Source organism: Perissodus microlepis, chromosome 3, assembly GCF_051167445.1.
Source record: "Perissodus microlepis isolate ML-2025 ecotype Zambia chromosome 3, ASM5116744v1, whole genome shotgun sequence".
Lineage (NCBI taxonomy): Eukaryota > Metazoa > Chordata > Actinopteri > Cichliformes > Cichlidae > Perissodus > Perissodus microlepis.
The window spans coordinates 50196550-50221904 of record NC_140463.1 but is presented as its reverse complement, the minus strand read 5'-3'; the positions used below and the strand labels follow the sequence as shown (position 1 = coordinate 50221904).

At 41.9% G+C, this 25355-nt stretch overlaps 1 protein-coding gene across 3 annotated transcripts; it reads left to right on the top strand.

Moving 5' to 3' along the window:
• Positions 1-1025: 1025 nt before the first annotated feature.
• Positions 1026-25355, top strand: LOC146391787 (protein NLRC3-like). Of its 3 annotated transcripts, none has more exons than XM_084915850.1 (11): positions 1026-1045; positions 7314-7406; positions 7519-7668; positions 7775-7888; positions 11213-11289; positions 11406-13233; positions 14744-14917; positions 16661-16837; positions 19574-19750; positions 22121-22294; positions 22970-25355. In XM_084915850.1, the coding sequence occupies exons 1-11, from the start codon at positions 1038-1040 to the stop codon at positions 22986-22988; spliced, it is 2991 nt and encodes a 996-aa protein (XP_084771976.1). In that variant the 5' UTR covers positions 1026-1037; the 3' UTR covers positions 22989-25355. The 3 variants fall into 3 exon arrangements, with proteins under 3 accessions (XP_084771976.1, XP_084771977.1, XP_084771978.1); XM_084915851.1 differs by having other exon boundaries at positions 1027-1045; positions 11409-13233; XM_084915852.1 differs by lacking the exons at positions 22121-22294; positions 22970-25355 and having other exon boundaries at positions 1027-1045; positions 19574-20528.

Genomic DNA, 25355 nt, shown 5'->3' with positions numbered 1-25355 from the left:
GAATTTTTTTGTTTTCTTCTTTCTTCTTATGTGATGAGAAAGAGATTATTTTACCTCTCATCACGGCTTTCCCTGCTTCCCAGAGGACAGATGCTGATGTTCCAGGAATGTCATTAAAGCCTAAATATAGAGTCCATTCTTTTTTAAAGTATTTGATAAACTCTTCGTCTTTGAGCAGTGATGTATTAAATCTCCAGTTTTTTCTTGGTGTAGTATTATTCATCTGTATTAGTGTTAAAGATACAGGAGCATGATCGCTGACAGCTATAGGATGAATCTCAGTGTCTGAAATGTGACTCAGCAGTGAGCTGCTGACCAGAAAATAATCCAGACGAGAGTAGGAGTGATGAACATGTGAGAAGAAAGCATATTCCTTACTGTTGGGGTGAAGGGAGCGCCATGCATCGCAAAGACCAAAGTCGCTCATATACTGTTTGATTATATTTGTGGACTGCCAGTTACGCTGAGTTCCTGCTGTATTGAGCCTATCCATTTCTTCATTTAGTCCCAGGTTGAGGTCTCCCCCAAGAACAATTGTGCAGTCTAGGTGTTCGGAGAGTGTACTAAAAAAACCGTGGAAGAATGAGGGGTCATCAACATTTGGACCATATATACTTACAATACCTAGCTTTTGGTTAAGTATAGATAGTTTGACGATTAGGAATCTGCCCTCTGGATCTATAACTGTATCGAGTACTGTGAAATTAATATTTTTATGTATTAGAATTGCTACTCCTCTTTGTCTAGAATTATAACAGGCTGAGAACACATTAGGAAACTCAGGTGTTTTGAGTTTATTCAAACCTGTGACAGGCATGTGGGTTTCTTGTAATAAAACAACGTCTGCCTGTAATTTTTTAAGTTGGTTAAGTATTTTTAACCTTTTTCCAGATGTTTCTAAAGATGAAAACAGAATTAAACTCCAGCCTGATCCGTTTCTGAAGTTCCTGACTCTGAACGTCCCTCAAACGCCTCTCTGATCGTTTCCTTCCGTCGTTTTTACTTTCGTGAATGTTGTGGCGCAGTTGATCGTCTCCATGTTAAGGTAACGTTAGCAGTCTGTACTGTTTTCCTGGCTAACATCAGCTGCGTGCAGCTTAGTTTCAGCATAAATCTGCTTCGTTTTATGTGAGATCAGAGTCTGGGAACGAGACAGAAACAGTTAGTTGATGATCAGCAGCTGAACTCAGAGTCGATGTTACTGTGGATCCACTGACTGATGACTGTAGGCAGCTTCTCCTGCCTCCATCAGTCTGTGGATGTATGGGCTCAAATTGTGGTCATAAATATTTTGTACTTGTAAATCAGGATTCGTAGGTGGAAAAAGAATTTGTGTGTGTGTAAAAAAGATTTGTGTGTGGACTTAGCTAAGAAATACGTGTGAAACTCTGCACTCAAGTTTTAAGTTACAAGTACGACCCTATTTTTCTTCCTTTCATCTGATTGGCCAATGTCATTGGTGTGTTGTGGAAATGACAGTCTTCACTAGTGGGGATAGTTACAAAGCTTTCTTCGTTATGAATGAGCATACATGTTTTTATTGAACATTTGAAGAACCAACAAAAAAAAAAAAAAAAAAAACTCTTGTAGAGGACAAAGTCAGAGATAGAAACGACAAGGAGCAGGTGCATCTAGTAGAGCTGCTGCAAAAACCCACAGAGCTCAGCAGCCAGCACAACAAATTCTGGATCCTTGGTGTTATGAAGGAAGGAAGGCTCAGGGTTTAAGTAATCAGCATCATGGGCTCATCCGATTAGAATGAGAATAAGCAGTCATCTAATCATTTACAGGGTTCTCCTTTTATTCCCAAATCAATAAAGGAAAGAAGGAAAGACACACATGGACTGCCAATGCTGAAAGAAAACAGAGACTTAAGTTACTCATTACTTTAAACAATACATAAAATCAAAAACCCAAACACAACCTCACCTCTGCTGCTGCCCTGTGTGGGAGTGAAGAAAGAGTGAGCCAAAAGTGAATGCAGTCCTTATATAATGTGTGACAGGTGAGTGCAATTCAGGACAAGCACCACACCCAATCAAAGGTGAGAGAACTAAACAAGGTGCATCTGGTGAAGTGAGTGGGTGTGCTGGGATGTGCTAAAAGGTGGGTCTTTACAACACTTGGCTTTTAGTTAGCAGTTAGCATTAGCAGCACATGCTGAGTCTGATGTGAAAGGACCTTTATGCTGCGCACAAATTCTTTTTACACACACAAATCCTGATTTACAAATACAAAATATTTATGACCACAATTTGAGCCCATAGGTGGATGTTCATTAACTGCTGACAGTGAGACAGGGGTGTCCTAAGAGTTGCTTTTCGGAAGTCGCTGCCAACATTTCATCTATAAAATGCCTTTCTCTGCTCGCTATAGTCTGCTGTAGGGCTGGGTGTCGTCACTCATTTCTAGAATCGATTCGTTTCCGATTCACAAGGTCCCGAATCGATTTGATCCACAATTCGATTCGAATCGATTCAATTAGATTCGATTCGATTTGAATCTGGGAAATTTTGACAGTCAGAAATATTATAATTCAGATCAGTAGATTTACATATTTTTGTATCTATAAAAAGGAAGCTGACACACACAAGACTTTATCAAAGGTGTAAGCATCACAGCAGATGCCTTTGTGTCAACATAGCTGAAGATAAAACACAGAAAAACATGAAGGTGATTTTCCTGGTCTGGGATTTTATAAAAATATTCTGCAGTACATCAAAAACAAAAGAAAACCATTAATCAACATATGGACGTTACTGTCATGGTCCGGGCAGGTACCTGCAGGTAGTGATGGCCCGCTTGAAGCTGAAGCTCTGGTGCGTGTGTCGAAAAAAATCAACACAGTGCTTCAGAAGCACTGTGTCGAAGCTTGATTCGTTTGGCCAGAGTCACGTGATCAGTGACGTCCGAAGCTTCATTTATAACCTAACTGCTTCGGTATCTGATTCAATGGTTTATCAGGAAGCGAATCATTCGCGGGATTTGTGGAGTGTTTTGATGGTGACAGATAGCGAACCACTGATCATTCCACTGAGAGATTTGGAGCCAGCGAGGAATAGAGGAGGTTCTGTTGTGTGGGAGAATTTTGAGTTGATTTTTGTCAATCGGGTGGGTTTTCCAGCTTTGTTTTCTGGCTGTTTGCTTTTGTTTTGTGCGTGTTTATTATATCTGAAAACGGGAAAAAGGTAAAATGTCAAAAATCTGCTTCCATAATATAAATATCATTAAATAACTGTAGAAAAACTTCCACTTGACTCTTTACATGTAATGTTGTAAAAATATATATTTTATTGTTTAATTAATCTGAAAATGTTAGTCTGCCAAATGTGCAGCAATTGAATTTATTTATTCTCTTTAGCTGATAGTTTGTGGGGCCCAGTTAGACTGTATAACAGCATCTCTACCAGTTTCTCTGCACTCCAGCCTCTTCTGTGCCATGTGAAGGGATTTTCCTTAAGGCAGGAGAAATTGTCTCCACGAAAAGGAACAGGTTCGGCCATCGCACACTAGAACAAATTCTCTTCTTAAATAAAAATGAAAAAGGTTACTTTAAATGCATCATGTTTTTAATTTGCAAGTTCATAAGCATTTTCCCTTTCCATTTAACAATCAATTCTACCCCCAGGTCAAAAATATGTCTGGGAAAAATTCCCTAATAATATTATTTATAAATATACCCGTCTAGCGGTTAATTGCAGCAATTAAGTACATGGAGTGGTGTGGCAAAGAAAGACCACACCATGGTGCATTTAAACAAGGAGAGTTTACTGGTCAAAATTATTTATTAAACAAATAAAACACATTTTTGTAACCACCAAAAAATACATGTTCAAAGCAACACAACAGTGGCCCAATATCAGACAGAATTCCAGAGTAGAGTGGGCAATCTTAATGAAGCAGTTGGTTTTATTTTGTGGATTCAAGCGGCTCTTCATATTTTTGGCCACCAGATGTCACCAGACAGGACTGTGTTGAAAAGCTTTGAGTAATGAACCGTTTTTCAATACAAGCTTCAGTGCTTCAGAAAGCTTCATTTGGCCATCACTACCTGCAGGTCTCCTACAGCGACTCCTCCTCATTTAGGCGGAGATCGGTTGCTCCTCCCTGGCTGACCACCTGTGGGCAATTATTCCGGCAGCATATAAGACCTGCGCACTCAATCGATCATCGCCTGAGTATCTGCTATCCCATAGGTAGCTCCTGGAGTGGAGGCCTCACCGCCCTCATCCCCGCTTTCCTGGACCTGGGCCACCTGCTGCTGGTACGATGTTGCCAACTGGCCCGCCACTCACTTGCCTGCCTCCCCCTCACCTCAACCGCATCCGGGCCTTCCGCTCCACCTGTCTTCCCCACCTGAAACCAATGCCCGGCCAGTCACTTCATAGTCAGCCTCCACCTCCCCTCTGCCTCAGCTGTTCAGCGACATCCTAGAGTTGTCTAGGTCACCCTTTGTTAACCTAGTTTATACAGCGCGCCTCTAGTGTGGTGGCGTCGTTTTGTTTTCGCTTGTTTGTATTGTGGGGGGGAAATAAACCTTTTGTTCATTTACTGTCTCGCTTCCGGTTTGGTTTCTGCACTTGTGTCCATCTGAGTTTCCTCGTGCCGCTGGGCCGTGACAGTTACCTCTGACTTTACAGTAGTGATGGGATTTCCGGCTCTTTTTAGAGATCCGGCTCTTTTGGCTCGGCTCACTAAAAAGAGCCGGCTCTTTCGGCTCCTAACCAGCTCTTCAGGTTGTTTTGTTGCTTTAATTAATTTATTATTAACAATAATATAAAATCATGCACAAAAGGAATTACTAACGTAAAAAAAAGTGGTTTTATTTATATGTTTATATATAAATATATGCGGTGGCCCCTGGAGACAAAACACGTACAAACTTCAAAACACATTTCTAGCATGAACTAAACTTCCAAAACAGAGCTACCTAGATCACTTAAATTACACAATTGAAAGCATATGTGTATTGTTTCTGTATTTCTACACAAGCACTCATATATATTCAAATAATTTAAAAAAATGTTCATTTACCTGTTACTACCACACACCAAATCCGGTCGTTGGTACTTGCTGGCTTGTGTAGCCACTAGGTAACAAAAGCTCAACACTACCCCTAGCATCCTGGAGCACTTCTGTTGTCTTTTGTACGTGTTTTGAGTTTTTATGTGCTTCAGAGTTTTTACGTGTTTTGGAGTTTGTACGTGTTTTTACGTGTTTTGGAGTTTGTACGTGCTTCAGGGTTTGTACGTGCTTCAGAGTTCGTACGTGATTTGTCTGTAGGGGCCACCGTAAATATACTTTTATTTATTCACTCGACATAAAATGTAATAAATAAATCATATAATACAAAAATCAACTATTCACATTTCAACTTTTAACTATTTAAATTTTCAGCTTTTTCCTTTTACAAATTTAAAGTGAAACAACACAAAACACTGCAAACCACAACACAATTAAATATAAATTATAATATGAAAACAAAAAGAACATGCATATTCTCTGTCATATGGACCTGCATGAATAAACTTTCTGAATCCTTTATCCTTTATTATTATTCTACCTTTCTAATGTGACGTTGTTGTCCCTGGCTCTCTTTCTCTGTCTCGCCCTCTGGCTCTGTTCCTGTGCTACTGCGAGTGTAACTACCGCCCCTCCCCCCTCTGCCCAGCGTAAAGCACAAGGCTCACGTGCAGAGTGAAGCAGAAAAAAAGTGCGAGAGAGAGGGTGAGAGAAAGAAAAAAAAAACCCACGTGATGGCTCGCGATAAGGAGCCGGCTCTAAGAGCCATTTCGTTCGCAAACGACCCATCACTACTTTACAGCAGTTTTATTAGAGACACGGCTGAGCGTTTTGCATTTTGCATAATTTTAAAAAGTTTAAATTTGTTCAGTATTGAACGGCAGAAATTAGGTTTTCTTTCCGGAAGTAAGTAAAAGGAAAAAAAAAAAAACAGCAGCCGACAGGCTGTAAGAACGGTAGACTTGTGCGTAACAAGCAAGCGAATAATGCAGAAAACAGATTTTTAGATGGGAAACTGTTCTTGAAGTACAGAGAGAGAGAGAGAGAGAGCTGTGCATGAAGTGTGATTTTATCCTGGTGGCAGCAAAACAATCAGAGGGAATTCATGACGATGTTTATGTGAAGCGTAGTTTGGATCTTCTTTTGCTGCTGGTTTACTCAATATTGTTTGGAGAGAGATAAAACCTGCAGCTTCAGAATCAGCGCAAAAAGGGCATAAACACAAAGCGCGGACCCGCCGAAACATCAGAATCAGCGAGCTGTCGGCTTTCAGCGAGCGACCGTGTCTGTGCCGTCAGGTGAGAAAGTCACATCTCACTGATTCTGATGCGTCGGCGGCTCCGCGCTTTGTGTTTATGTCTTTGTGCAGAATCCGTGTTCCTGCTCTCATTTACTGTTTTACCTGTTTGGTGGTTCTTGAAATTTTGTGACGTTTGACCTGAGATTCTGGCGTTTTGGCCAAAATAAATTTATATTAAAAAATCGATTCAGGATTTTACCGAATCGATTTCACATTATCCAAACCAGAATCGATAAATTGATTATAAAAACCCACCCCTAGTCTGCTGTCGTATTTGTGTGCAGGTTTTTTCCTTTTTCAGTTTAACTGGTGATATTCATTCGTGTATTGTAGGTGAATGCGCTGATGCTAGGTCATAAATTAGTAAACTGGCCGTTTTTGCTCAATAATTCCTGTTTCATGTTCAAACCATCAGACAGAAACTCTGCGTTTGTTTTTATGTTCTTCAGCCTGTTGTTCTTGAGGTAATCTGTGATGCGTTTAATGACCCTCCACATGCTCTGAGGGTCATTTGAAGAGAAACAGAACTTCATCTTTAGAGCATAAGTGGGTTTTTGCCCTCTTTATGCCCGCGGTCAGGCTCTGTTTATTGTAGTATAACACTCATAGGACACAGTGTCCCACTGCACACAATGACAGCTGCAGAGTTTATGTCTGATGTATTAAGTATGAAAAACTGTTGGGTTAAAATCTGGTCAGAATGAATGCAGGTGCAGGTGTGTCAGTTTAGGACCACTGGACTAACATCCAAGTGCACACAATATAAAGTGTATTCTGTAGTAACATCCTGGTGTTGCAGCAACAGTCCCACATGGAAACGTCAACAGTCAAACTCAAAATCTCTTTTTGTCAACAATAAAATGACAGCAGACCAATTTGAACAAAGTTGGTAAAATGCTTCAGAAATTAGTAAAATACTAAAAAGTGTCTTGATGCTCAATCATCCAGTAAATCCCCAAAAAGTTGATTCTGTTCATCTGGACGTTTTCAGCAGCATGGATCAGTGTGAGGACAGAGAGGAGGGAGTCCCTCCCTCTAAAAGCACTCTGTGTGGGGAACATGAGAGCCAGACCAAAGCTCAGAGGTGAGATGACCATCTCTAACTGTCCTTGACTCTTCTCCATGTCACAGCTCAGCACTCACATCACTGCTCCATCATTATTCACACTCATACCTCTGTGTGTGTTGTTTTAAAGCCCAGAGCTGTGGGGCGTACCAGGCTCAGCTGGACATAACCCTAAAACTGATCCAGAACCTGGACCTGAACCCAGCTGTGTTTCCTTAAAGAGCAACGAGTCGAAGGATGTTATTGTAAACTTTAACAAAAGACTGTTATGTGACAAAGAGTAAGTACATTATTTTTATGAGATTGTTCATCATGTCTTTAATTTAATATTTCCAGTTTTTCCTTCCTATCTCATGAAGCTGTTACATTTATTGTTTTTCTTTTAGGATCAATAAGAGGCCAGAATCTCCTGGACCTGAACCCAGCTGTGTGTCTCTAAAGAGCAACATGTCGAAGGATTTTGGTCTAAACTTTAAAGGCTGTTCTTCTGCTGCTGAGAGGTAATGTGTGTCTAGATGTTGTTCCTGACTCTGTATTTTTGAATAAATCCTCATGTTTAATATCAGCTCAGCTCTTTTTCACACACATTTCTATGTTGGTATGTGAAGCGGTGTGTGTTGGAGTGTTTCCACAAACACAGCAGTCAGAGTGGAAAGAGTGGATGTTGTAGGAGGTGTTTGTGTAGTGAAGAGGCTGAGTGTCTGTAGGACTCCAGCTGCTCCAGCAGGTGTCTCCTTTGTGCTTTGCTTCAAACACAGTGTAGGGAGGAGCTTCCACTCAGGTGTTTCAGGTGTTGCTGGATGGAGGAGGACAAATAGTTTTTCCCTTCAGTGACACTTCAGCAGCTCAATGTTCTGGGGAGATGTTTGTCTTTATGAAGGTTTATGGATTATTGTTCTTACTTTGGTTAAACTGAGCAATACATTTTCCATCTAACATTTAAAGTAATTTTCCAGGTGAAAGAAAAGATCTGCAGCTGCAGCCTCTGTGATGTTTCACAGTCTGAAAGTAACAAATTCAACCAGAGTTCAAACAAAGGCTTAATATACGTGTGTGTTTGATATAATGCCAACAAGTACAAATAGGTGTTCTTACAGGTCTTAATCACAGAGCTCTGATAAGTCTGGTGACTTTCACAGTCAGCAATTTTGCTGCCTTTTATTTTATATTGGCCTTTTTAAAGCCCTTCAAATGCTCCCACATTCATACAGAGCTTTTAACACCAAACTCCTTTACAGTCCTTCTCCTCTCACACACGATCACACGACTGATTTGTCTGCAGCAGCTGTGTTACTGCTAGTATTTTATTATGTGTGTAATCTCCTCATATTGTTCCTGTGGTTTAGTTTGACTTCCTTCTGCAAACTCAGCTGCTCTGTTGCTGATACACGTCTCCATGAATATGATTGATCAGATGCTGCCAACACCATGTGTTTCATGTGAGCGCTCAGCTGAAACCCTGGGTTGACTTATCGAGTTAATAACAAGCTTCACGTGACTGTGAATGCTAAAGTGAATCCAGATAAAGGAAAGAGACCCTGCTAATGTTGGACTCACTTCTTAGTGTAGATCCCAGGAGGAAGTTCAACATAGCCAGCCATTCTTTGTGCTAGCTCGACCAAACCTGAGACCACAGTGCAGGATAATGATTATCATCTGTCTCTGTCAATTTAAAATCCACAAATAACAAAAATAATTATATTTGATCATTAAAAATCTCTTTTCACTTAAAAAAGCATGAGCACACTGGTGGATTACAGAAACATGGAAACTCGTTAACAGTAAAGTTAATTTAGGCGTAAACAAAGAGGCAAACATACTTAAGTAGAAGGACTGATGTTTGTGTTAAAATACCCTCTTAAAGCTGAAATACTGATTCAACTTTCTCCAAAAGTTGATTCTGTTCATCTGTTCGTAGCGTTTTGTGGGAGAAACGTTTCATCCCTCATCCAGGTGACTCCTTCAGTCTCAGCTGACTGCAGGTTTCAATCTTATAAACAGGACATTTGCATAATGACTGAAACCAGCCCACTGAAGGAACAATGGGCTGGGAGGTCAGTTCCTTAATCTTAATTATGCAAATTCTCATGACCACTGATCAACAACCACTGATCAATGGCCATGAGTCCCATTCACAGAGAGTTGGGGAATGGCTGCAATCACAGCATTGTAAGATGGTGACAGATGTACCCTGAGGCCCCCTCCTCGATTCAGAGATGGTCTTTCCCTTTTCACGTAAATGGCCTCCTTGACTCCGCCCTCAAACCAGCGTTCCTCCCTGTCCAGGATGTTACATCCTCATCATTGAAAGAGTGTCCACTGGCCTGTAGGTGTAAATAGACTGCAGAGTCCTGGCCTGACGAGGTAGCTCTTCTGTGTTGTAGCCAGAGGTTGTTTGGTTTCCCCGATGTATAAATCCTGACAATCCTCCTGGCACTTAACAGCGTACACTATGTTACTCTGTTTGTTTCGAGGGACCCGATCCTTGGGGTGGACACATTTTTGGCGCAGTGTGTTTTGGGGTTTAAAAGCCACAGAGACCCGGTGTTTAGAAAAAATGCGTCTCAACTGCTCCGATACTCCTGACACATATGGGATAGCTACAGGTTTTCACTTAGTCAGCGGTTGTCCTTCTCTCCTGGATCGGCTGGAGCTTTCTTTAGGAGCCTTTCCAGCTTTGACAAAAGTCCAGCTGGGATAACCACATTTACTCTACGTCCAGATGAACAGAATCAACTTTTGGAGATTTACTTTCCTGGATGATTGAGAATGCATCAAGACGTCCCTCCTAAAGTGTTATTCAGTGTTGTGACAGTCAGCTGCTTCAGCTGCTGCTGGGATGGGCTGTGGCAAAGAGAACAGAGAAAATCAAAATCAGAGTTTTTCTCTGAATTAAAAGCAAGGAAACAACAATATATTCTACATGGTGAAACTGATGGTTTATGGTGTTTGGGTCTGTTTTTCTGTATTTATGCAGATAAAGTGTAAACTCAGATGAATTATACCATCAAATGTTAAAGGAAAATATCAGGATGAGTGTCTGTGAGCTGAGAAGGACGTGAAGCGAGCAGTTTATCCCAGAGCTGAAGCTGCTCTGTGTGCAGAGATGAGCTCAGATTCCTGCTGTGATTGATCAACAGTCACAGAAATGTAGACTTGTAGTTATTACTGCAGTATGGTCACAGCAGATACTGATAAACATGTATTATGAGGATGGATGATCAAGTTTCTCACTCTCTCCTTTAAATCTCAGTTTGTTTCTTCTTCACAGTTTATCTGTTAATTTATTAATGAATAACACTGAAAGAGTTTCTGTTATATTTCCCCTTGAACATCAGCTTATTAGGGCGGCATTAGGAAATAGCCCCCCTCCAAAGAATGAATAAATGAATGATGATAATAATAAAATGATTAAAAAGCAGAGCTCAGAGTGGTAGGATGGTCAAACATGGATCCACGGGTGGTTCAACTGCATTTGGTGACGTGACTAAAGCAAATCTTTCAAATAATCCCACCATCAACGGGATGTTGTCTCCTTTACTACGGTTACTTTACTTGGTCACCGTGTGAATTTCTTTGAAATGAACCAAATTCTTTTATTTGTTGGTTGTTGCATATTTAACCTCTACAGTCAGGAAAGGAGGAGATGAGGCCTCAACAATGTTGGGTTGTAGCTGTGGTTCAGGTTAGAGTGAGTGTCCATGGAATAAATGTAAGTCAGTGAACTGGAAACATGACTGTGTTCAAACTTTTCCTTTTTATAATGAGTCTAATCAAAGGTGGACAGAAGTATCTCCACTTTGACTTTTCTGTGTCACCATCAGAGCTTCTGCACAGTGTGGAGAAAGATCCAGAAGCAGAGCTGGACTGCAGACAGCCAGTCAGAGCAGCTGTGTACAAAGTAAGACTGAACATCTGTCTGCTGATGGACTCATTTCTGAAAACTGGACTTCTTGTGTTGTTCAGACATTGAAGAGTTTTCTTTCTCTTTAGTCTCATTGTTTTTCTTTCTTTCAGCAGATGTTGGACTGCAGGAGGTTTTAGATGAACATAAGATCAGTCTGAGGAGGAGATGTGAACGTGTGACTGAAGGAAGTGATGAAACAGGAAGTAGAACCCTCCTCAACAGGATCTACACTGAGCTCTACATCACAGAGGGACAGAGTGAAGAGGTTCATACCCAACATGAGGTGAGGCAGCTGGAGACAGCTTCCAAGATGGACGCCCTCCATGACGCTCCAATCAGGTGCCAGGACATCTTTAAAGCCTTACCTGACCAACAGAGACCCATCAGAGTGGTTCTGACCAACGGCGTGGCTGGTGTTGGAAAAACCTTCTCAGTGCAGAAGTTCACTCTGGACTGGGCAGAGGGCTTGGAGAACCAACATGTCAGTGTGGTGGTTCTGCTTTCATTCAGGGAGCTGAACCTGATCAGAGATGAGCAGTACAGTCTTCTGGAGCTGCTCCATGTTTTCCATCCAACATTACAGAAGGTCACAGCAGAGAAGCTGGCTGTCTCTCAGCTTTTGTTCATCTTTGACGGCCTGGATGAAAGCAGACTTTCATTGGATTTCACCAACAGGAAGCTGCCGTCTGATGTCACACAGAAGTCATCAGTCAGCCAGCTGCTGACAAACCTCATCCAGGGGAATCTGCTTCCCTCGGTTCTCGTCTGGATAACTTCCCGACCTGCAGCAGCCAATCAGATCCCTCCTACATGTGTTGACAGGCTAACAGAAGTACGAGGCTTCACTGACGCCCAGAAGGAGGAGTACTTCAGGAGGAGATTCAGTGATGAAGAGCTGTCCAGCAGAATCATCTCCCACATGAAGACATCCAGGAGCCTCCACATCATGTGTAGTATCCCAGTCTTCTGCTGGATCACTGCTACAGTTCTGGAGCACATGTTGACTACAGAGCAGAGAGGAGAGCTGCCCAAGACCCTGACTGACATGTACTCACACTTCCTGCTGGTTCAGACAAAGAGGAAGAAGAACAAGTACCATGAGGGACATGAGACGAGTCCACAGGAGCTGACGGAGGCTGACAGGGAAGTTCTTCTGAAGCTGGGGAGGCTGGCGTTTGAACATCTGGAGAAAGGAAACATCATGTTCTACCAAGAAGACCTGGAGCAGTGTGGTCTGGATGTGACAGAGGCCTCGGTGTACTCAGGAGTTTGTACAGAGATCTTCAAAAGAGAGAGTGTGATCTTCCAGAAACCAGTCTACTGCTTTGTTCATCTGAGCATCCAGGAGTTTCTGGCTGCTGTCTACATGTTCCACTGTCACAACAACAGGAAGACAGAGGTGCTGAAGAACTTCCTTAAACCAAAGTCTTTGACCAAGATGATTTTCAGTGTTTTTGATAACAAAGACCTCCAATCACTTGATGTATTTCTGAGGAGAGTCATGGAGAAATCCCTCCAGAGTGAAAATGGGCACCTGGACCTGTTTGTTCGCTTCCTTCATGGCCTCTGTCTGGAGTCCAACCAGAGACTCTTAGTAGGTCTGCTGGGTCAGACAGAGATCAGTCCAGGAACCATCCAGAGAGTCATCAACAACCTGAAGGAGATGAACAGTGATGAAATCTCTCCTGACAGAAGCATCAACATCTTCCACTGTCTGATGGAGATGAACGACCTCTCAGTACATCAGGAGATCCAAGAGTTCCTGAAGTCAGAGAACAGATCAAAGAAGAGACTCTCTGAGATCCAGTGCTCAGCTCTGGCCTTCATGCTGCAGATGTCAGAGGAGGTTCTGGATGAGTTTGACCTGCAGGAGTACAAAACATCAGAGCGGGGACGACAGAGACTGATTCCAGCTGTGAGGAACTGCAGAAAGGCTCGGTGAGTCCAGATGTGATCATTAACATCATTGATCAGTGTAGGTTAGTAGTTTAATTTTGAAAATCAAATCAGATTGTAACCACAAAGTGTTTGTGTCCGTACGCTGCAACCTTCCACACCATTCCTTTATTGTACAGACTCAGCAGCAGCTCCATGGATCCCAAATCCAAGAGTGGAGAACAGATTTGAAGTGTGTCACATCCATGCAGTCACAGCTGTTTCCACCATGTTTCCACTGATATTAATCCTGTTCAATGACACGTTTCATATCAGTGAATATGTTCTTTAGGACGTCCACTGACATGTTTAAGTGTCCTGCTGGAAATCACTCAAATCATCCATGAAATCCATGAAAAATCCTTTTAGTGTTTCTAACTTCACCCTCTGTCCTCTCTCTCTCTCCATCCTCCTCACTGCTTCTTTCCCTGATAATCACACAAACATCGTATTCAGCTACAAAATAACACAATAATATCATCTGATGATCATTGTTATAAGAGCAGGATCCATATTTGATATCAGAGTAACACACTGCTTGGTTATGTGCAGTCATCATCAGTGACTGTGGGTCAAACAGAAGCTCTCTGATTGGTTGCTGACCTTGGTCACCTGTCCACTCTCACCTGTTTGTGTTTGCTCTCTCTTTGCTGTCTCCATCCTCTCTCTCCTTTCTCTCCCTCTCTGTCTTTGTACCGTCACTCAGGTCCAATGGAAACAGTGACATTTACAAACCAATCAAAGACAAACTGATCCATGTCAGGTTATAACAATATTCAAAGTGAATACAGGCTGCTGCTGGACACAGACAGGTAACATCATTGTGACTCGCTGTCACCTGGATCTGGACTCATAAACACTGAAGCCCTGAACAGGAATACAAATCATTTTCTGCCAACTAGTGACACACCAGCAGATAATGGCTCAGAAAGCTAAAATGAGCCAATCATTTCTGTGTTTAGTTCCCCTGAAATCAGATCTGATATCAGCAGCTCTGAGTTCATTCATCATTATTGTCCAGTGATGAGATTTCTGCTCCGTTTGGTAACAGTCAGCAGGTTTTTCCTGCGTGTGGACGTGAACAGTCGTACCTGACAGCAGGTAGCAAACAGAGATCATCTTTCCAGCTGGAACTCTTCACTGAGCTGAACTCATTCAAAATGTTCTGGAGTCAAAACAGGAAACAGTCCACATGTGTGTCTTCACTCTGACTCTGGATCAGATCTCAGTGACAGACTGTGGACATTATGGAAGCCTAAATGTGACACCATCTTCCTCCTTCATCTGCAGATTAAAGCCAAACAAAGATTCTCATTAAAAGTCTGCAGGTCTGAGAGAGACTCAATCGTTGTGTCATGTCAAACACAGTAAGAGGAGCTGAAGCACAGATGTGAAGAGCAGATTCATCAGATTATGACCTCACTCTGTTTTGTCTTCATATACATTCAGTCTGTGTTTATAATGCAGATTTTCTGCTTTTATAATAACACATTTATATTTTCTATCATCACAGACTGACTCAGTGTCGACTCTCAGAGTCTCACTGTGAAGTTGTGGCCTCAGCTCTGAAGTCCAACCCCTCCCATCTGACAGAGCTGGACATGAGTTGGAACAAGCAGCAGGATTCAGCAGTGAAGCTTCTGTGTGCTGGACTGGAGAGTCCAATCTGTCGACTGGAGACTCTGAGGTGAGGTCAAAGATCTGCGGCTGTTGTTGTTTTTCTATATTTCAGGTCTTTGATTGATGTTTGAAACTTTCTTTAGTTCCTAAATGTTCAGGATGTGTCTGAAGACAAATGTGAAGAAGTTTGAGTGCTTTCAGAAATGTTGTCTTTCCAAACGACTGAACAACAGTTTTTCCTTTTGGCTCCAAACAGAAGTGACAGACTTGAGCAGGGTTCATTTAAAGGCTGACAGAAGTGGAGTGGTGACGGGGAGATGTTTGACAGGACAGTGTTTCAGCCTCCACAGGTTCATGTTGTGCTCCATCAGTCAGTGAAGATGAAGTCAGTGCTGATGAGGCTGTAGAGTGTGTGAGGGATGTGAATGAGGATGATGAAGATCTGATGATAGCAGATAAAAACAGGCTGCAGAGACTTTGAGCCATACAGGGCACACAGTGTGTGTACAGAACAGCTGAAATCATTATGGAGGCCTCACTGGAATATGGAAGCATCACAGTACAGCTTCAGTGAAGCATTAAAGTCTCTGATATGAGATGAGAAATGAAGCAGCCAGAGCTTTTTCATGAGTGGAAATCCACTGTGACTGTGAGCTGCTGCTACAGCCTCCAGATTAGCCAGCAGCTCATCCTGCTCAACATTTCCTCACCAACTTTAATGGAAGTGTGATGTTTTCAGCTGGAGTGATGGTCAGGGTGGCCTCCCTCTCCTCTTCTTCTCCTCTTCCTCTTTCATTTGTAAAGCCACTTCTGCTGCTTTCATTCATTTGGAAGTCCTGTAGCTGAGTTTGGGAGAGACTAACAGCCTCGGCAGCAGAGGGGAGAAAGGCTGTAACACCACCACTTTACTCTGTTCTACCTGTCACATCATTTTATCAGGAAACAAATATGCTCATGTTTTTACTATGTTTGTCTTGAATGTAAGAAGATCACATGGTGCTTTTTATTATTGTGTTGGTTTGTTTCCTGTCTCTTGGATGGAGCCCAGCTGTGCGTGGCCCCTGGGCCTGTGGTCAGAGTGTGTGCTGGATAATCCGGCCCAGGATGAGGCCAAACTGACATGGGATGAAATGTCTGTCACATAATTGAGCTTAGTGTAGTTTCATTTCTGCACAATTTAAAAACAACCAAAACTTTGTTCTGTCTTTTCTATGTTATACTGTAGACTTTCTTTGATACTGTGTCCAAAAGGAGCAGCTTTTACTTTGAAGGGGAGGCGTCTCTGTTTCCTTTTCAGGCTGGATGATGGAAGCAAATTAGTGTGTGATGTTCTTTCAGTGTTGCACTTTGTAGACGCTCCCTGAGCACTGGTCTCACAGCCAGCTGCACATAGAGACCAGTGTTGTTAGTCCAGGTCAGAAGATGACTTGTTGGAATGAAAATGAGCTTGTAGTTTGTCTGCTTTAATAATGTGACTGGAAAAAGGTGTTGGACTTCAAATATGTCCATTTCTTTCACACTTCACCTTTAAAAGTGAAGCCTTGTGGTTCCTGGAAGGAAAAACACGACTTTTTCAAGTCTTTGTCCTGTTTTTATGATAAATGTACGACTTTAATGTGAAACATTCAGAGTTTTTTCTCTTGTTGTGTTTGTTTGAAGCTGCTTCCTGTTGGCTTCAGCTGTTTGGAGTTTCCATTTTCTAAACTTCTACATTCTGAACCTTCTTCAGCTCTGAACAGATGATGAAACACTGAATGATTTCAAGCTCACACTTTGTCTAATAAACTTACATCTTTCATTCTTTATACAGATTGTATCGCTGTGGTTTGTCAAAGATCAGCTGTGATTATCTGGCAGCAGCGCTGAAGTCCAACCCCTCCCATCTGAGAGAGCTGGACCTGAGCTCCAACAACAAGCTGCAGGATTCAGGAGTGAAGCATCTGTGTGGTTTCCTGGAGAGTCCAGGATGTGGACTTGAAACTCTGAGGTCAGTCAGCATGTTTTAGTTGTGCTGAGATGAATATGATGTGAAAGTTGTGCTGACACTAAACTGCAGACATCAGGCTGATATTATACTGATCCACACTGAGGATCTTCATGGTAAAGTCTGTTTTCTTCTTCTCTGGTTTAGTCCATTGACTGCAGCAGAACAATGTTCACATTTCAAACAGTGATACTCAACGTATGGCCCGCGGCCCACACGCGGCCTGCCCACCTTTCCTGATTCAGAGAGAGGGGACCCTGATTAACTGTGTAGTGTTCTTCCTCACAGTTCTAAGTATCAGACACAACAATGAATAATCCACAGCTGACTGTCTTTAGCAGGTCAAAGGTCACGGCACACAGCAGACAGTGGGAAATATTATAATTCTGATCATTTATCAGCACATATCCATATGTATAAAAACAAAGCTGACACTGTGAGACTTGATCAGAGGTGTGATCATCACAGCAGAGGCCTTTGTGTCAAAGTCACTGAGGATCAAACAGGAACACATGAAGCAGATTTTCCTGTTCTGGCTTTTTATAGCAGATAACCTTCAAAATATTCTGCAGTCGATCAAAAACTGAAGCAAACCATGAATCAACATGTGAACATGACCTGATGCTACTGAAGTGAAGCAAAGTTACAGAGGTTTGATTACAGACACAGCTGAGAGTTTGTAATCTGTCATCATTTTAAAAGGTTTAAATTTCTTCAGTATTGAACAGCAGAAATGAGGCTTTGTTTTGGGAGGCCGACAGCAGTGAACACAACAGCAGACTGGTGCGTAATAAGCAGTGAATAATGCAGGAAACAGATTTTTGAAGGTAAACTGTTCTTGAAGTACACTGAGAGAGAGAGAGCTGTGCAGGAAGTAAACGTCAAAGTCAGAGAGAATTCATGACGATGTTCATCAAACGTAAAGCGTAGTTTGGATCTTCTTTTGCTGCTGGTTCAGTCAGTTTTGGTTGGAGACAGATGAAACCTGCAGCTTCAGGATCTGTGAGCTGTCCACTTTCAGCCCCGACGGCGTGTCCGTGTACGTGCCGTCGAGTGAACGATCCACGCTCTGTGTTTCCATCTTTGTGTGTTTAGCTGCTCTCATTTACTGTTTTATCTGTTTGGTTGTTGTTGAAATACTTTTGGGAGCTTTAACCTGAGATTCTGGCAAAATACATTTATATTAAAAATCGATTAAGGATTGAATGAATCAACATCGCTTTATTCAAATTAAAACCATTTAAATAGGAAGATCAATTTTTTTACAGCCGCCTCTAATGCTGGGTAATGTCAGCTGGTCCATGTGCAGCTGGCTGTGAGGCTCAGGGAGCGTCTACAAAGTGCAACACTGAAAGAACATCATCCATAAATTGTCACGGTTCTGGGTCCGTTGGGCCCAGTGTTTTGAGTTTATTATGTTTTGGTTTATTTTTGCATTATGGATTGTTTTCTGATGTTCTGGTGATTTGTTTATTATTATCATTATGGATCTGTTTCTGTTATTCTTGGTGAGGGATCAGTTCTTAGGTTTTGGGTTCTCATGTGTATTGCAGTTTCTGTTCAGTGTCTAGTCTGTCTCTCAGTGTCATGTCTGCATCTGGTTTAGTAATTCTTGTTTCCTGTCTTATTGTGAAAGTCTTTGTCTTATGTTAGTGTGTGCAGCTTCGCTCCCCCGTCTCGTTAGCCCTGATCTCCCCCAGCTGTGTCTCCCTTCTGTTGCCCATTCCCTCATTACTACCCTGTGTATTTAAGCCCTGTGTTTTCCCATGCTCGGTGTCGCGTCGTACCCTCAGAATTATGCCTGTGTGTTCAGTTCTCAGTGTCATTGTTCAGTTCATGTTTTCGTTTATCACCAGCAATAAAGCTAAGGTTCTCAGTTTCAATTCAGTCTCAGAGTCTCGCATTTGGATCCTCTTCTCCATCCGCCTGCACACAGAGCCCTGACATAAATATTGAGTAATAACTGGACTCTCATACAGCGAGACTCAAATGCCTTTAAACATCGGCTTATCCTGCTGATCCAAGTCCAACACTGAGTTTGTAAAAACATGTTTGTCAATCATTTTGTTTGGTTTCTGAGGAAAATGATTCAATAACTTGCAGCTAATACACAACATTTCATCATATTTCCTCATAACCCTCTTTTGTCTGACCATTTGATCCCATTTGAATTTGCAATAAAGGATCCACAGAGTTTGGTGACAATAATGACAGTAGATGTTTGTGTGAAAGTGCTGGAAGCAAATTAGTGTGTGATGTTCTTTCAGTGTTGCACTTTGTAGACGGTCCCTGAGCACTGGTCTCACAGCCAGCTGCACATAGAGACCAGTGTTGTTAGTCCAGGTCAGAAGATGACTTGTTGGAATGAAAATGAGCTTGTAGTTTGTCTGCTTTAATAATGTGACTGGAAAAAGGTGTTGGACTTCAAATATGTCCATTTCTTTCACACTTCACCTTTAAAAGTGAAGCCTTGTGGTTCCTGGAAGGAAAAACACGACTTTTTCAAGTCTTTGTCCTGTTTTTATGATAAATGTACGACTTTAATGTGAAACATTCAGAGTTTTTTCTCTTGTTGTGTTTGTTTGAAGCTGCTTCCTGTTGGCTTCAGCTGTTTGGAGTTTCCATTTTCTAAACTTCTACATTCTGAACCTTCTTCAGCTCTGAACAGATGATGAAACACTGAATGATTTCAAGCTCACACTTTGTCTAATAAACTTACATCTTTCATTCTTTATACAGATTGAGGGGCTGTGGTTTGTCAGAGATCAGCTGTGATTACCTGGCAGCAGCACTGAAGTCCAACCCCTCCCATCTGAAGGAGCTGGACCTGAGTAACAACAACAACCTGCAGGATTCAGGAGTGAAGCATCTGTGTGGTTTCCTGGAGAGTCCAGGATGTGGACTTGAAACTCTGAGGTCAGTCAGCATGTTTTAGTTGTGCTGAGATGAATATGATGTGAAAGTTGTGCTGACACTAAACTGCAGACATCAGGCTGATATTATACTGATCCACACTGAGGATCTTCATGGTAAAGTCTGTTTTCTTCTTCTCTGGTTTAGTCCATTGACTGCAGCAGAACAATGTTCACATTTCAAACCTTCAAAGAAGAAGAAAAATCCTCCACTGGATAATTCACTGAGAAACTCTCCAACTCTTCATTCCACCTTAAAGTCTGTCTGACACTGAAATCCAAAGCAAAATGTGCGTTTGCTTTACAGACAGCAGTCCAACACAAACATACACACATCATCCAAAACACAGTCCAACATCCAAATCTCCTCCACTGCCAGCATGAATGATGGGAAAGAGAAGGAGGAACACTCTGACATTCAGGGTTAGAATGAGTTTCATAAAGCAGACTGTGAAGATCAAAGCTGCATTAGAAAGCTTACATGAATGAATGAGTGGACAGAAGTGGACAGAGATCATCTGAAGCACTTCAAAGGCTTTAAATCAGCACATTTCTCTTTATTCTTTATCAACTCTGTTAGTTTCTCTCAGTTCTCTGTGGAATGAAGCTAACAGCAGGCTAATAAGATGCTGACCAATAGGTTTCTATTAAAGGTTGTAATTTGTATATGAAAAAGTGCTTTGGCTCAGCAGGGATCAGCTTACAGGTAGAATACAGCTGCTGGATGGGATTAGCATGTCATAGCTATCTACCAAACTGCTAACTGGGGGATTTCAGGCCATCTATGGATCATTTTTGCTAATTGTTTATTCAGCTTAGGCTCACAGGGCTGCAGCCTGTGCCCTAGCTGTCATAGGGCAAGAGGCGTGGTCCACCTGCACAGGTGAGCAGTCCATCACAGGGCCAACAGAGAGAGACAGAGAAGCACTCTCTCACATCCACACCTACAGCCAATTTAGAAGCACCAATGAACCTAAGCAGCATTTCATTGGACTGTGGGAGAACATCCAACCTCCACAGAAAGGCCAACAAGCTTCAACCTACAACCTTCTTGCTTTAAGGCACTAGTGCTAACCACTTTTCCCCATTTCAGCCCAAATCCTGCATCTTCCTGTTTCTGACTCCAGGCCAGCTCCACTAACACTTTCTCATCAGACACTGCCACCTAGTGGAGGAAGTCTTAGTTCCATTTGAAGCTTCAGATTACAGTTAGTTCCTTTACAAAGAGGTGGAGGTGGTGGGGCCACAGCACCATCATCACTGAGTGCCATAGGACACTTAACCTTTGTTTCCATATGCTGGGAACTTCCTGTTGTTCCAAGGAGGACTGGAAAATGTGTGAAAATCTCCCAGTCAGTTCCTCACAGCACACTTCAATCATTTCCCTCCCACAGCATCAGGACCAGGGCTTTTTCTCTCTTTGGTCCCACTAAGAGATTTCCACACAAACACCTCATCAGTGGGACTCTCAGAGCTACCAGCCCTCTGCTACAATCACAAAGCTCTTCATTGAAATCAATGATATCAAAGCTGGAATCAAATGAGTCCAAGTCTTCTGCTGATTCAGCATCACATTCATCTTTGCTCCTTGTTCTGCATCCCCACCATGGACTTCATTCCTTTCCAAGCCAGCCTTGAGTGTCCTTTATTCAGCTCATCCTCTGCTTTACTTCTACACCTGATTTTAGCTGCTTTATCTCTCTTTCAACAAGTTTCTGTGCCTCAATCTTTTTCTTCTCTCCCTCATAACAAGACAGCTTCTTCTGCCTGAGAACATGTTGGAGTGATTTACTAATCCAGGGCTGCTTATTGGGGAAAATACTTCCTGTTTTCAAAGTAATCCCCATTTTCCCCACAAAGAAATGTAAGTAGAAATCGATGATCTAAGTGAGAACACGAGCCTTTAAAAAGTCCCAGTGGGTGCAGTCAAAGCAGTCCCTCAGTCCCAGTATAGAGTCTTTGGTCCAGACTGGAACAACTGTGTGCCCAGTTTGAGCTCTCTTCAGTCCTGTGACCTGACAGACCCAGAGGGGCCATCACATCACATTTAGAAGCTCCCCTAATGGAGCCACAACACATGTCCAATACTTAGTCTGTCTTGTTGGACCAACTGGAAGAAATGATTCAAGGACTTAGTCACAGAACACAGATTCAAATCTCCAAAATCCAACTGGCTGCATCAGGACATATAGTCTGAAACTCTGCACAGTTTCCTGTTTGAAGCTGCTTCCTGTTGGCTTCAGCTGTTTGGAGTTTCCATTTTCTAAACTTCTACATTCTGAACCTTCTTCAGCTCTGAACAGATGATGAAACACTGAATGCTTTCAAGCTCACACTTTGTCTAATAAACTTACATCTTTCATTCTTTATACAGATTGAGTTTCTGTGGTTTGTCAAAGATCAGCTGTGATTATCTGGCAGCAGCACTGAAGTCCAACCCCTCCCATCTGAGAGAGCTGAACCTGTACAGAAACAACCTGAAGCATCCAGATGTGAAGCAGCTGTCTGATCTTCAGCAGAGTCCAGACTACAGACTGGAGACTCTGGGGTCAGTAGAGTGATGGAGTGAGTGGGTGGTGCTGTCAGCAGTATTGTACTAAACACAGTCAGTATGAAACAAAGATCCAGAGTTTCCTGTAAAGCTGCAGCTTCTCAGTGAAGCTGTGAGAGGAGAATGGTGACAGGCTTCAGGATTGGACACAAACACTTCCTGTTTCTGACCTTTATGGTCACCATAGTAACGGCTGACACGCTCTGATCAAACACTGTCAACAGCCAATCAGCTCTCTGAACAAAGCAGCACGCAGACCAATGACTGCATTCATTTCCAAGTTTAAAGCAGTGAAGAACACAGTCTGTAGGTGAGGAAGAATTTAGTGAGAGCAGATGTTTGGATGGAATTCCTCCAGTTAACAGCTGGAACCGTCCATCTGGATTGTTGGGCTTGTTGTTGGGGTTCCTACAGAGCTCAGAGTGGACACACCAAGGTTCTTCTAATGAATGAAAGTCCAAACTCAAACTAGGAGGGAAAAACATTTTCATCACCTTCAATAAAAATCCAAAGATTAGAAAAAGTGAAGCAACAATGAGTCCTAGTACAGTCCCAGCACTGAAGTCCCTGCTGCTCTTTATACTGGATGTGCTGCATCACTGACTGACAGCTGATGAAGAGTCTCTGGAAACACTCGTTTATCTCCTCTGCTCTTCCTTCTTCTCTCCTCAGGTGGGAACCATGGCAATAAACAGGACGGTGTGTGTGCTGAGAGAGGAGGAGCTGTGTCCTGATGATCCAGAGAGGTTGAAGCAGCAGCAGCTTGTGTGTAGAGACGCTCTGACTGGGCCATGTTACTGGGAGGTGGAGAGGAGAGCTTCATCCAGCAGTGACTGACAGAGGAATGAGAAGAAGTGCAGATGACTGTCAGTGCTGCAGAGTGAACTGCTCTGAGAACAGCTCCACTGTCAGACACAATGTAGAGTCCAGCATCATCCCTGTGTGTCCCTCTGGATCTGACAGAGGATCATCAGTGTATCTGGACTGCTCTGCTGCTGCTCTGTCCTTCTACAGTCTCTGCACAGTCTCTGTCTGACTCTGGCTTCAGACCCTCCTGGATCAAACTCACCTGGAAAGACTTTCAAACATCACTCAATAGATTTGAATACAGAATATATTTGATATATACTGTAGATGTACTGTAGAGTTGCAGTTTGTCACTTGTAAATACAGTCTGTGAGCAGCTATGAGCTGAAAGATCTTTCTAGAAACACGAAATGTTTTCACTCTTCTGTTGCTTTTTCATATATTTCCACAACATTAATATTGATCCCACCTGTCTCACCTGTTTCATGCTTTTATACATAATAACAGGACACGTGTGATCTGAGCGCTGCTGTGGTTGCTGTGCTGCACGTCTTCATTTAGATAACAGAGACATCTAGTGGTTTAGAGGGAGAACTGCAGGAGGTGGAGCTGTGTTTTAGCACGGAAAACTTTTTATCTTTTAGGTGCAGATACAAATATGACAAGTATCAGTGTAAGATACAAAAGGTTGATGGTGTTTTTTTTTTAATTTTTCTTGTAACGGTATAAACAATGAAAGGTGGTGGATTGGCCGGATGCTGGTCGATGTGTAAAAATAAGTCAGTTGTTTGGTGGTGGCTATGGCGGAGCTTCCACAGAGGCAGCAGGTGGATGAGGGAAAGTGGAGGCAGGAGGGAGAAAGGTCTGGCTGCAGCCACTGGGGAGGCGCCATATTGGGACCTCCACACTAACCTGAAACACGTGACCTCCACAGTAGGCAGAGATACATTCCTGCATGGATCATCGACTTTTTTTTCCTTTTTTTGAAGAACTTTATTTAACAAACAATGAATATACAACATACGAACAGATGAAGTATACAAATGAATAGAACATGAACACACAAAACCAGGGGTAAAAAGAAAAAAGTAATAATTATATGAATACACGCAAAAATTCACATATATATATTGTTTTGAGAGCCTTTTTGTTCGTGGAGTCTGATATTGATTGTATGTACAATTCCACATCCTTAAAAAATGACAGAAATATGGTGTTTTATTAGTAAACTTTCATTTATGGATAAAAAATTTAGCTAAAAGTATTTACAAATTTATTATAAAAAACATTTATCATTCTTCTTGGGGAACTTAAAGAAACAGAGTAAAACATTTTCCCATCGTAAAGAAAACTCCCTTAACCTCCTAAGACCCGAACTCTTCCACGACATGGATTTTTAATTTCTCTTTGATATTTGGGCTGATTGGGGCCCAATGAATGTAAAAACAAAGAATTACCAGATTTTTTTTTTTACCTTTTTTTTTTTTTTAAGAAAAATGAGAGCCACAAATGAGGATTTTCATTTAAAATTTTGATAGAACAGTGGCAGTATAACATCCTCGTAAGTGGATATCAGGCCCATGTAGAGCAAAATTGAGTATTTTGGTCTAAATAACCCAAAATGTGATGTCCACATATGTGGACGATGAGGAGGCATTCAAACAGGTCAGTAGATGTTTGCCTGGCCTGTCATCTGCAGTGTTTTTGTGTAGAGGGACTTCTTCCTCTTTGTTTTTCAGTTTGCAGAGGACATGGAGCTCTTTTTAAAAGCATGTGCTGACGAGCAGGGACTACGGGTCAGTGCGATGTTTGACATTTAATGGACAGATGAAGGCACTGGCTGTTTGTTTGTGTTTTTTATGTGTTGTTTGTACAGAATTCCAGTTAAACTTATTATAAAATGTTCACTTGTTTCCGTACTTATAGTAAAAATGTAAGTGTAAATGTAACAGCATTGTTATAACTTCAGAGTAAAAAGCTTATTGTTGATATTAACATTAATGTATTATCCTGTAATCAATAATATTTTTATACATTTTACGCATTAACCCTCTGATCTCTATCCTGGCCATTTGTGGCCACTTCACTTCTTCTTCTTCTTCTTGTTTGACTGCTACACTGCAGTGGACCAAAAGAATGACGCAGGTTTGATCTTAAGGATCTAATAGTTGTGTGTGTTTGTGCATGACACTGCAACGCAAACATGTATTTGCAAGATAGACTGGAATAAATTATGATGCATCAAATATTA

Excerpts from the sequence above, each read along its gene's own strand:
- LOC146391787 (XM_084915850.1), top strand. Across the intron at positions 7,407-7,518 it reads AGCCAGACCAAAGCTCAGAG|CCCAGAGCTGTGGGGCGTAC; the intron begins GTGAGATGACCA and ends GTTGTTTTAAAG. Across the intron at positions 7,889-11,212 it reads TGTTCTTCTGCTGCTGAGAG|AGCTTCTGCACAGTGTGGAG; the intron begins GTAATGTGTGTC and ends TGTCACCATCAG.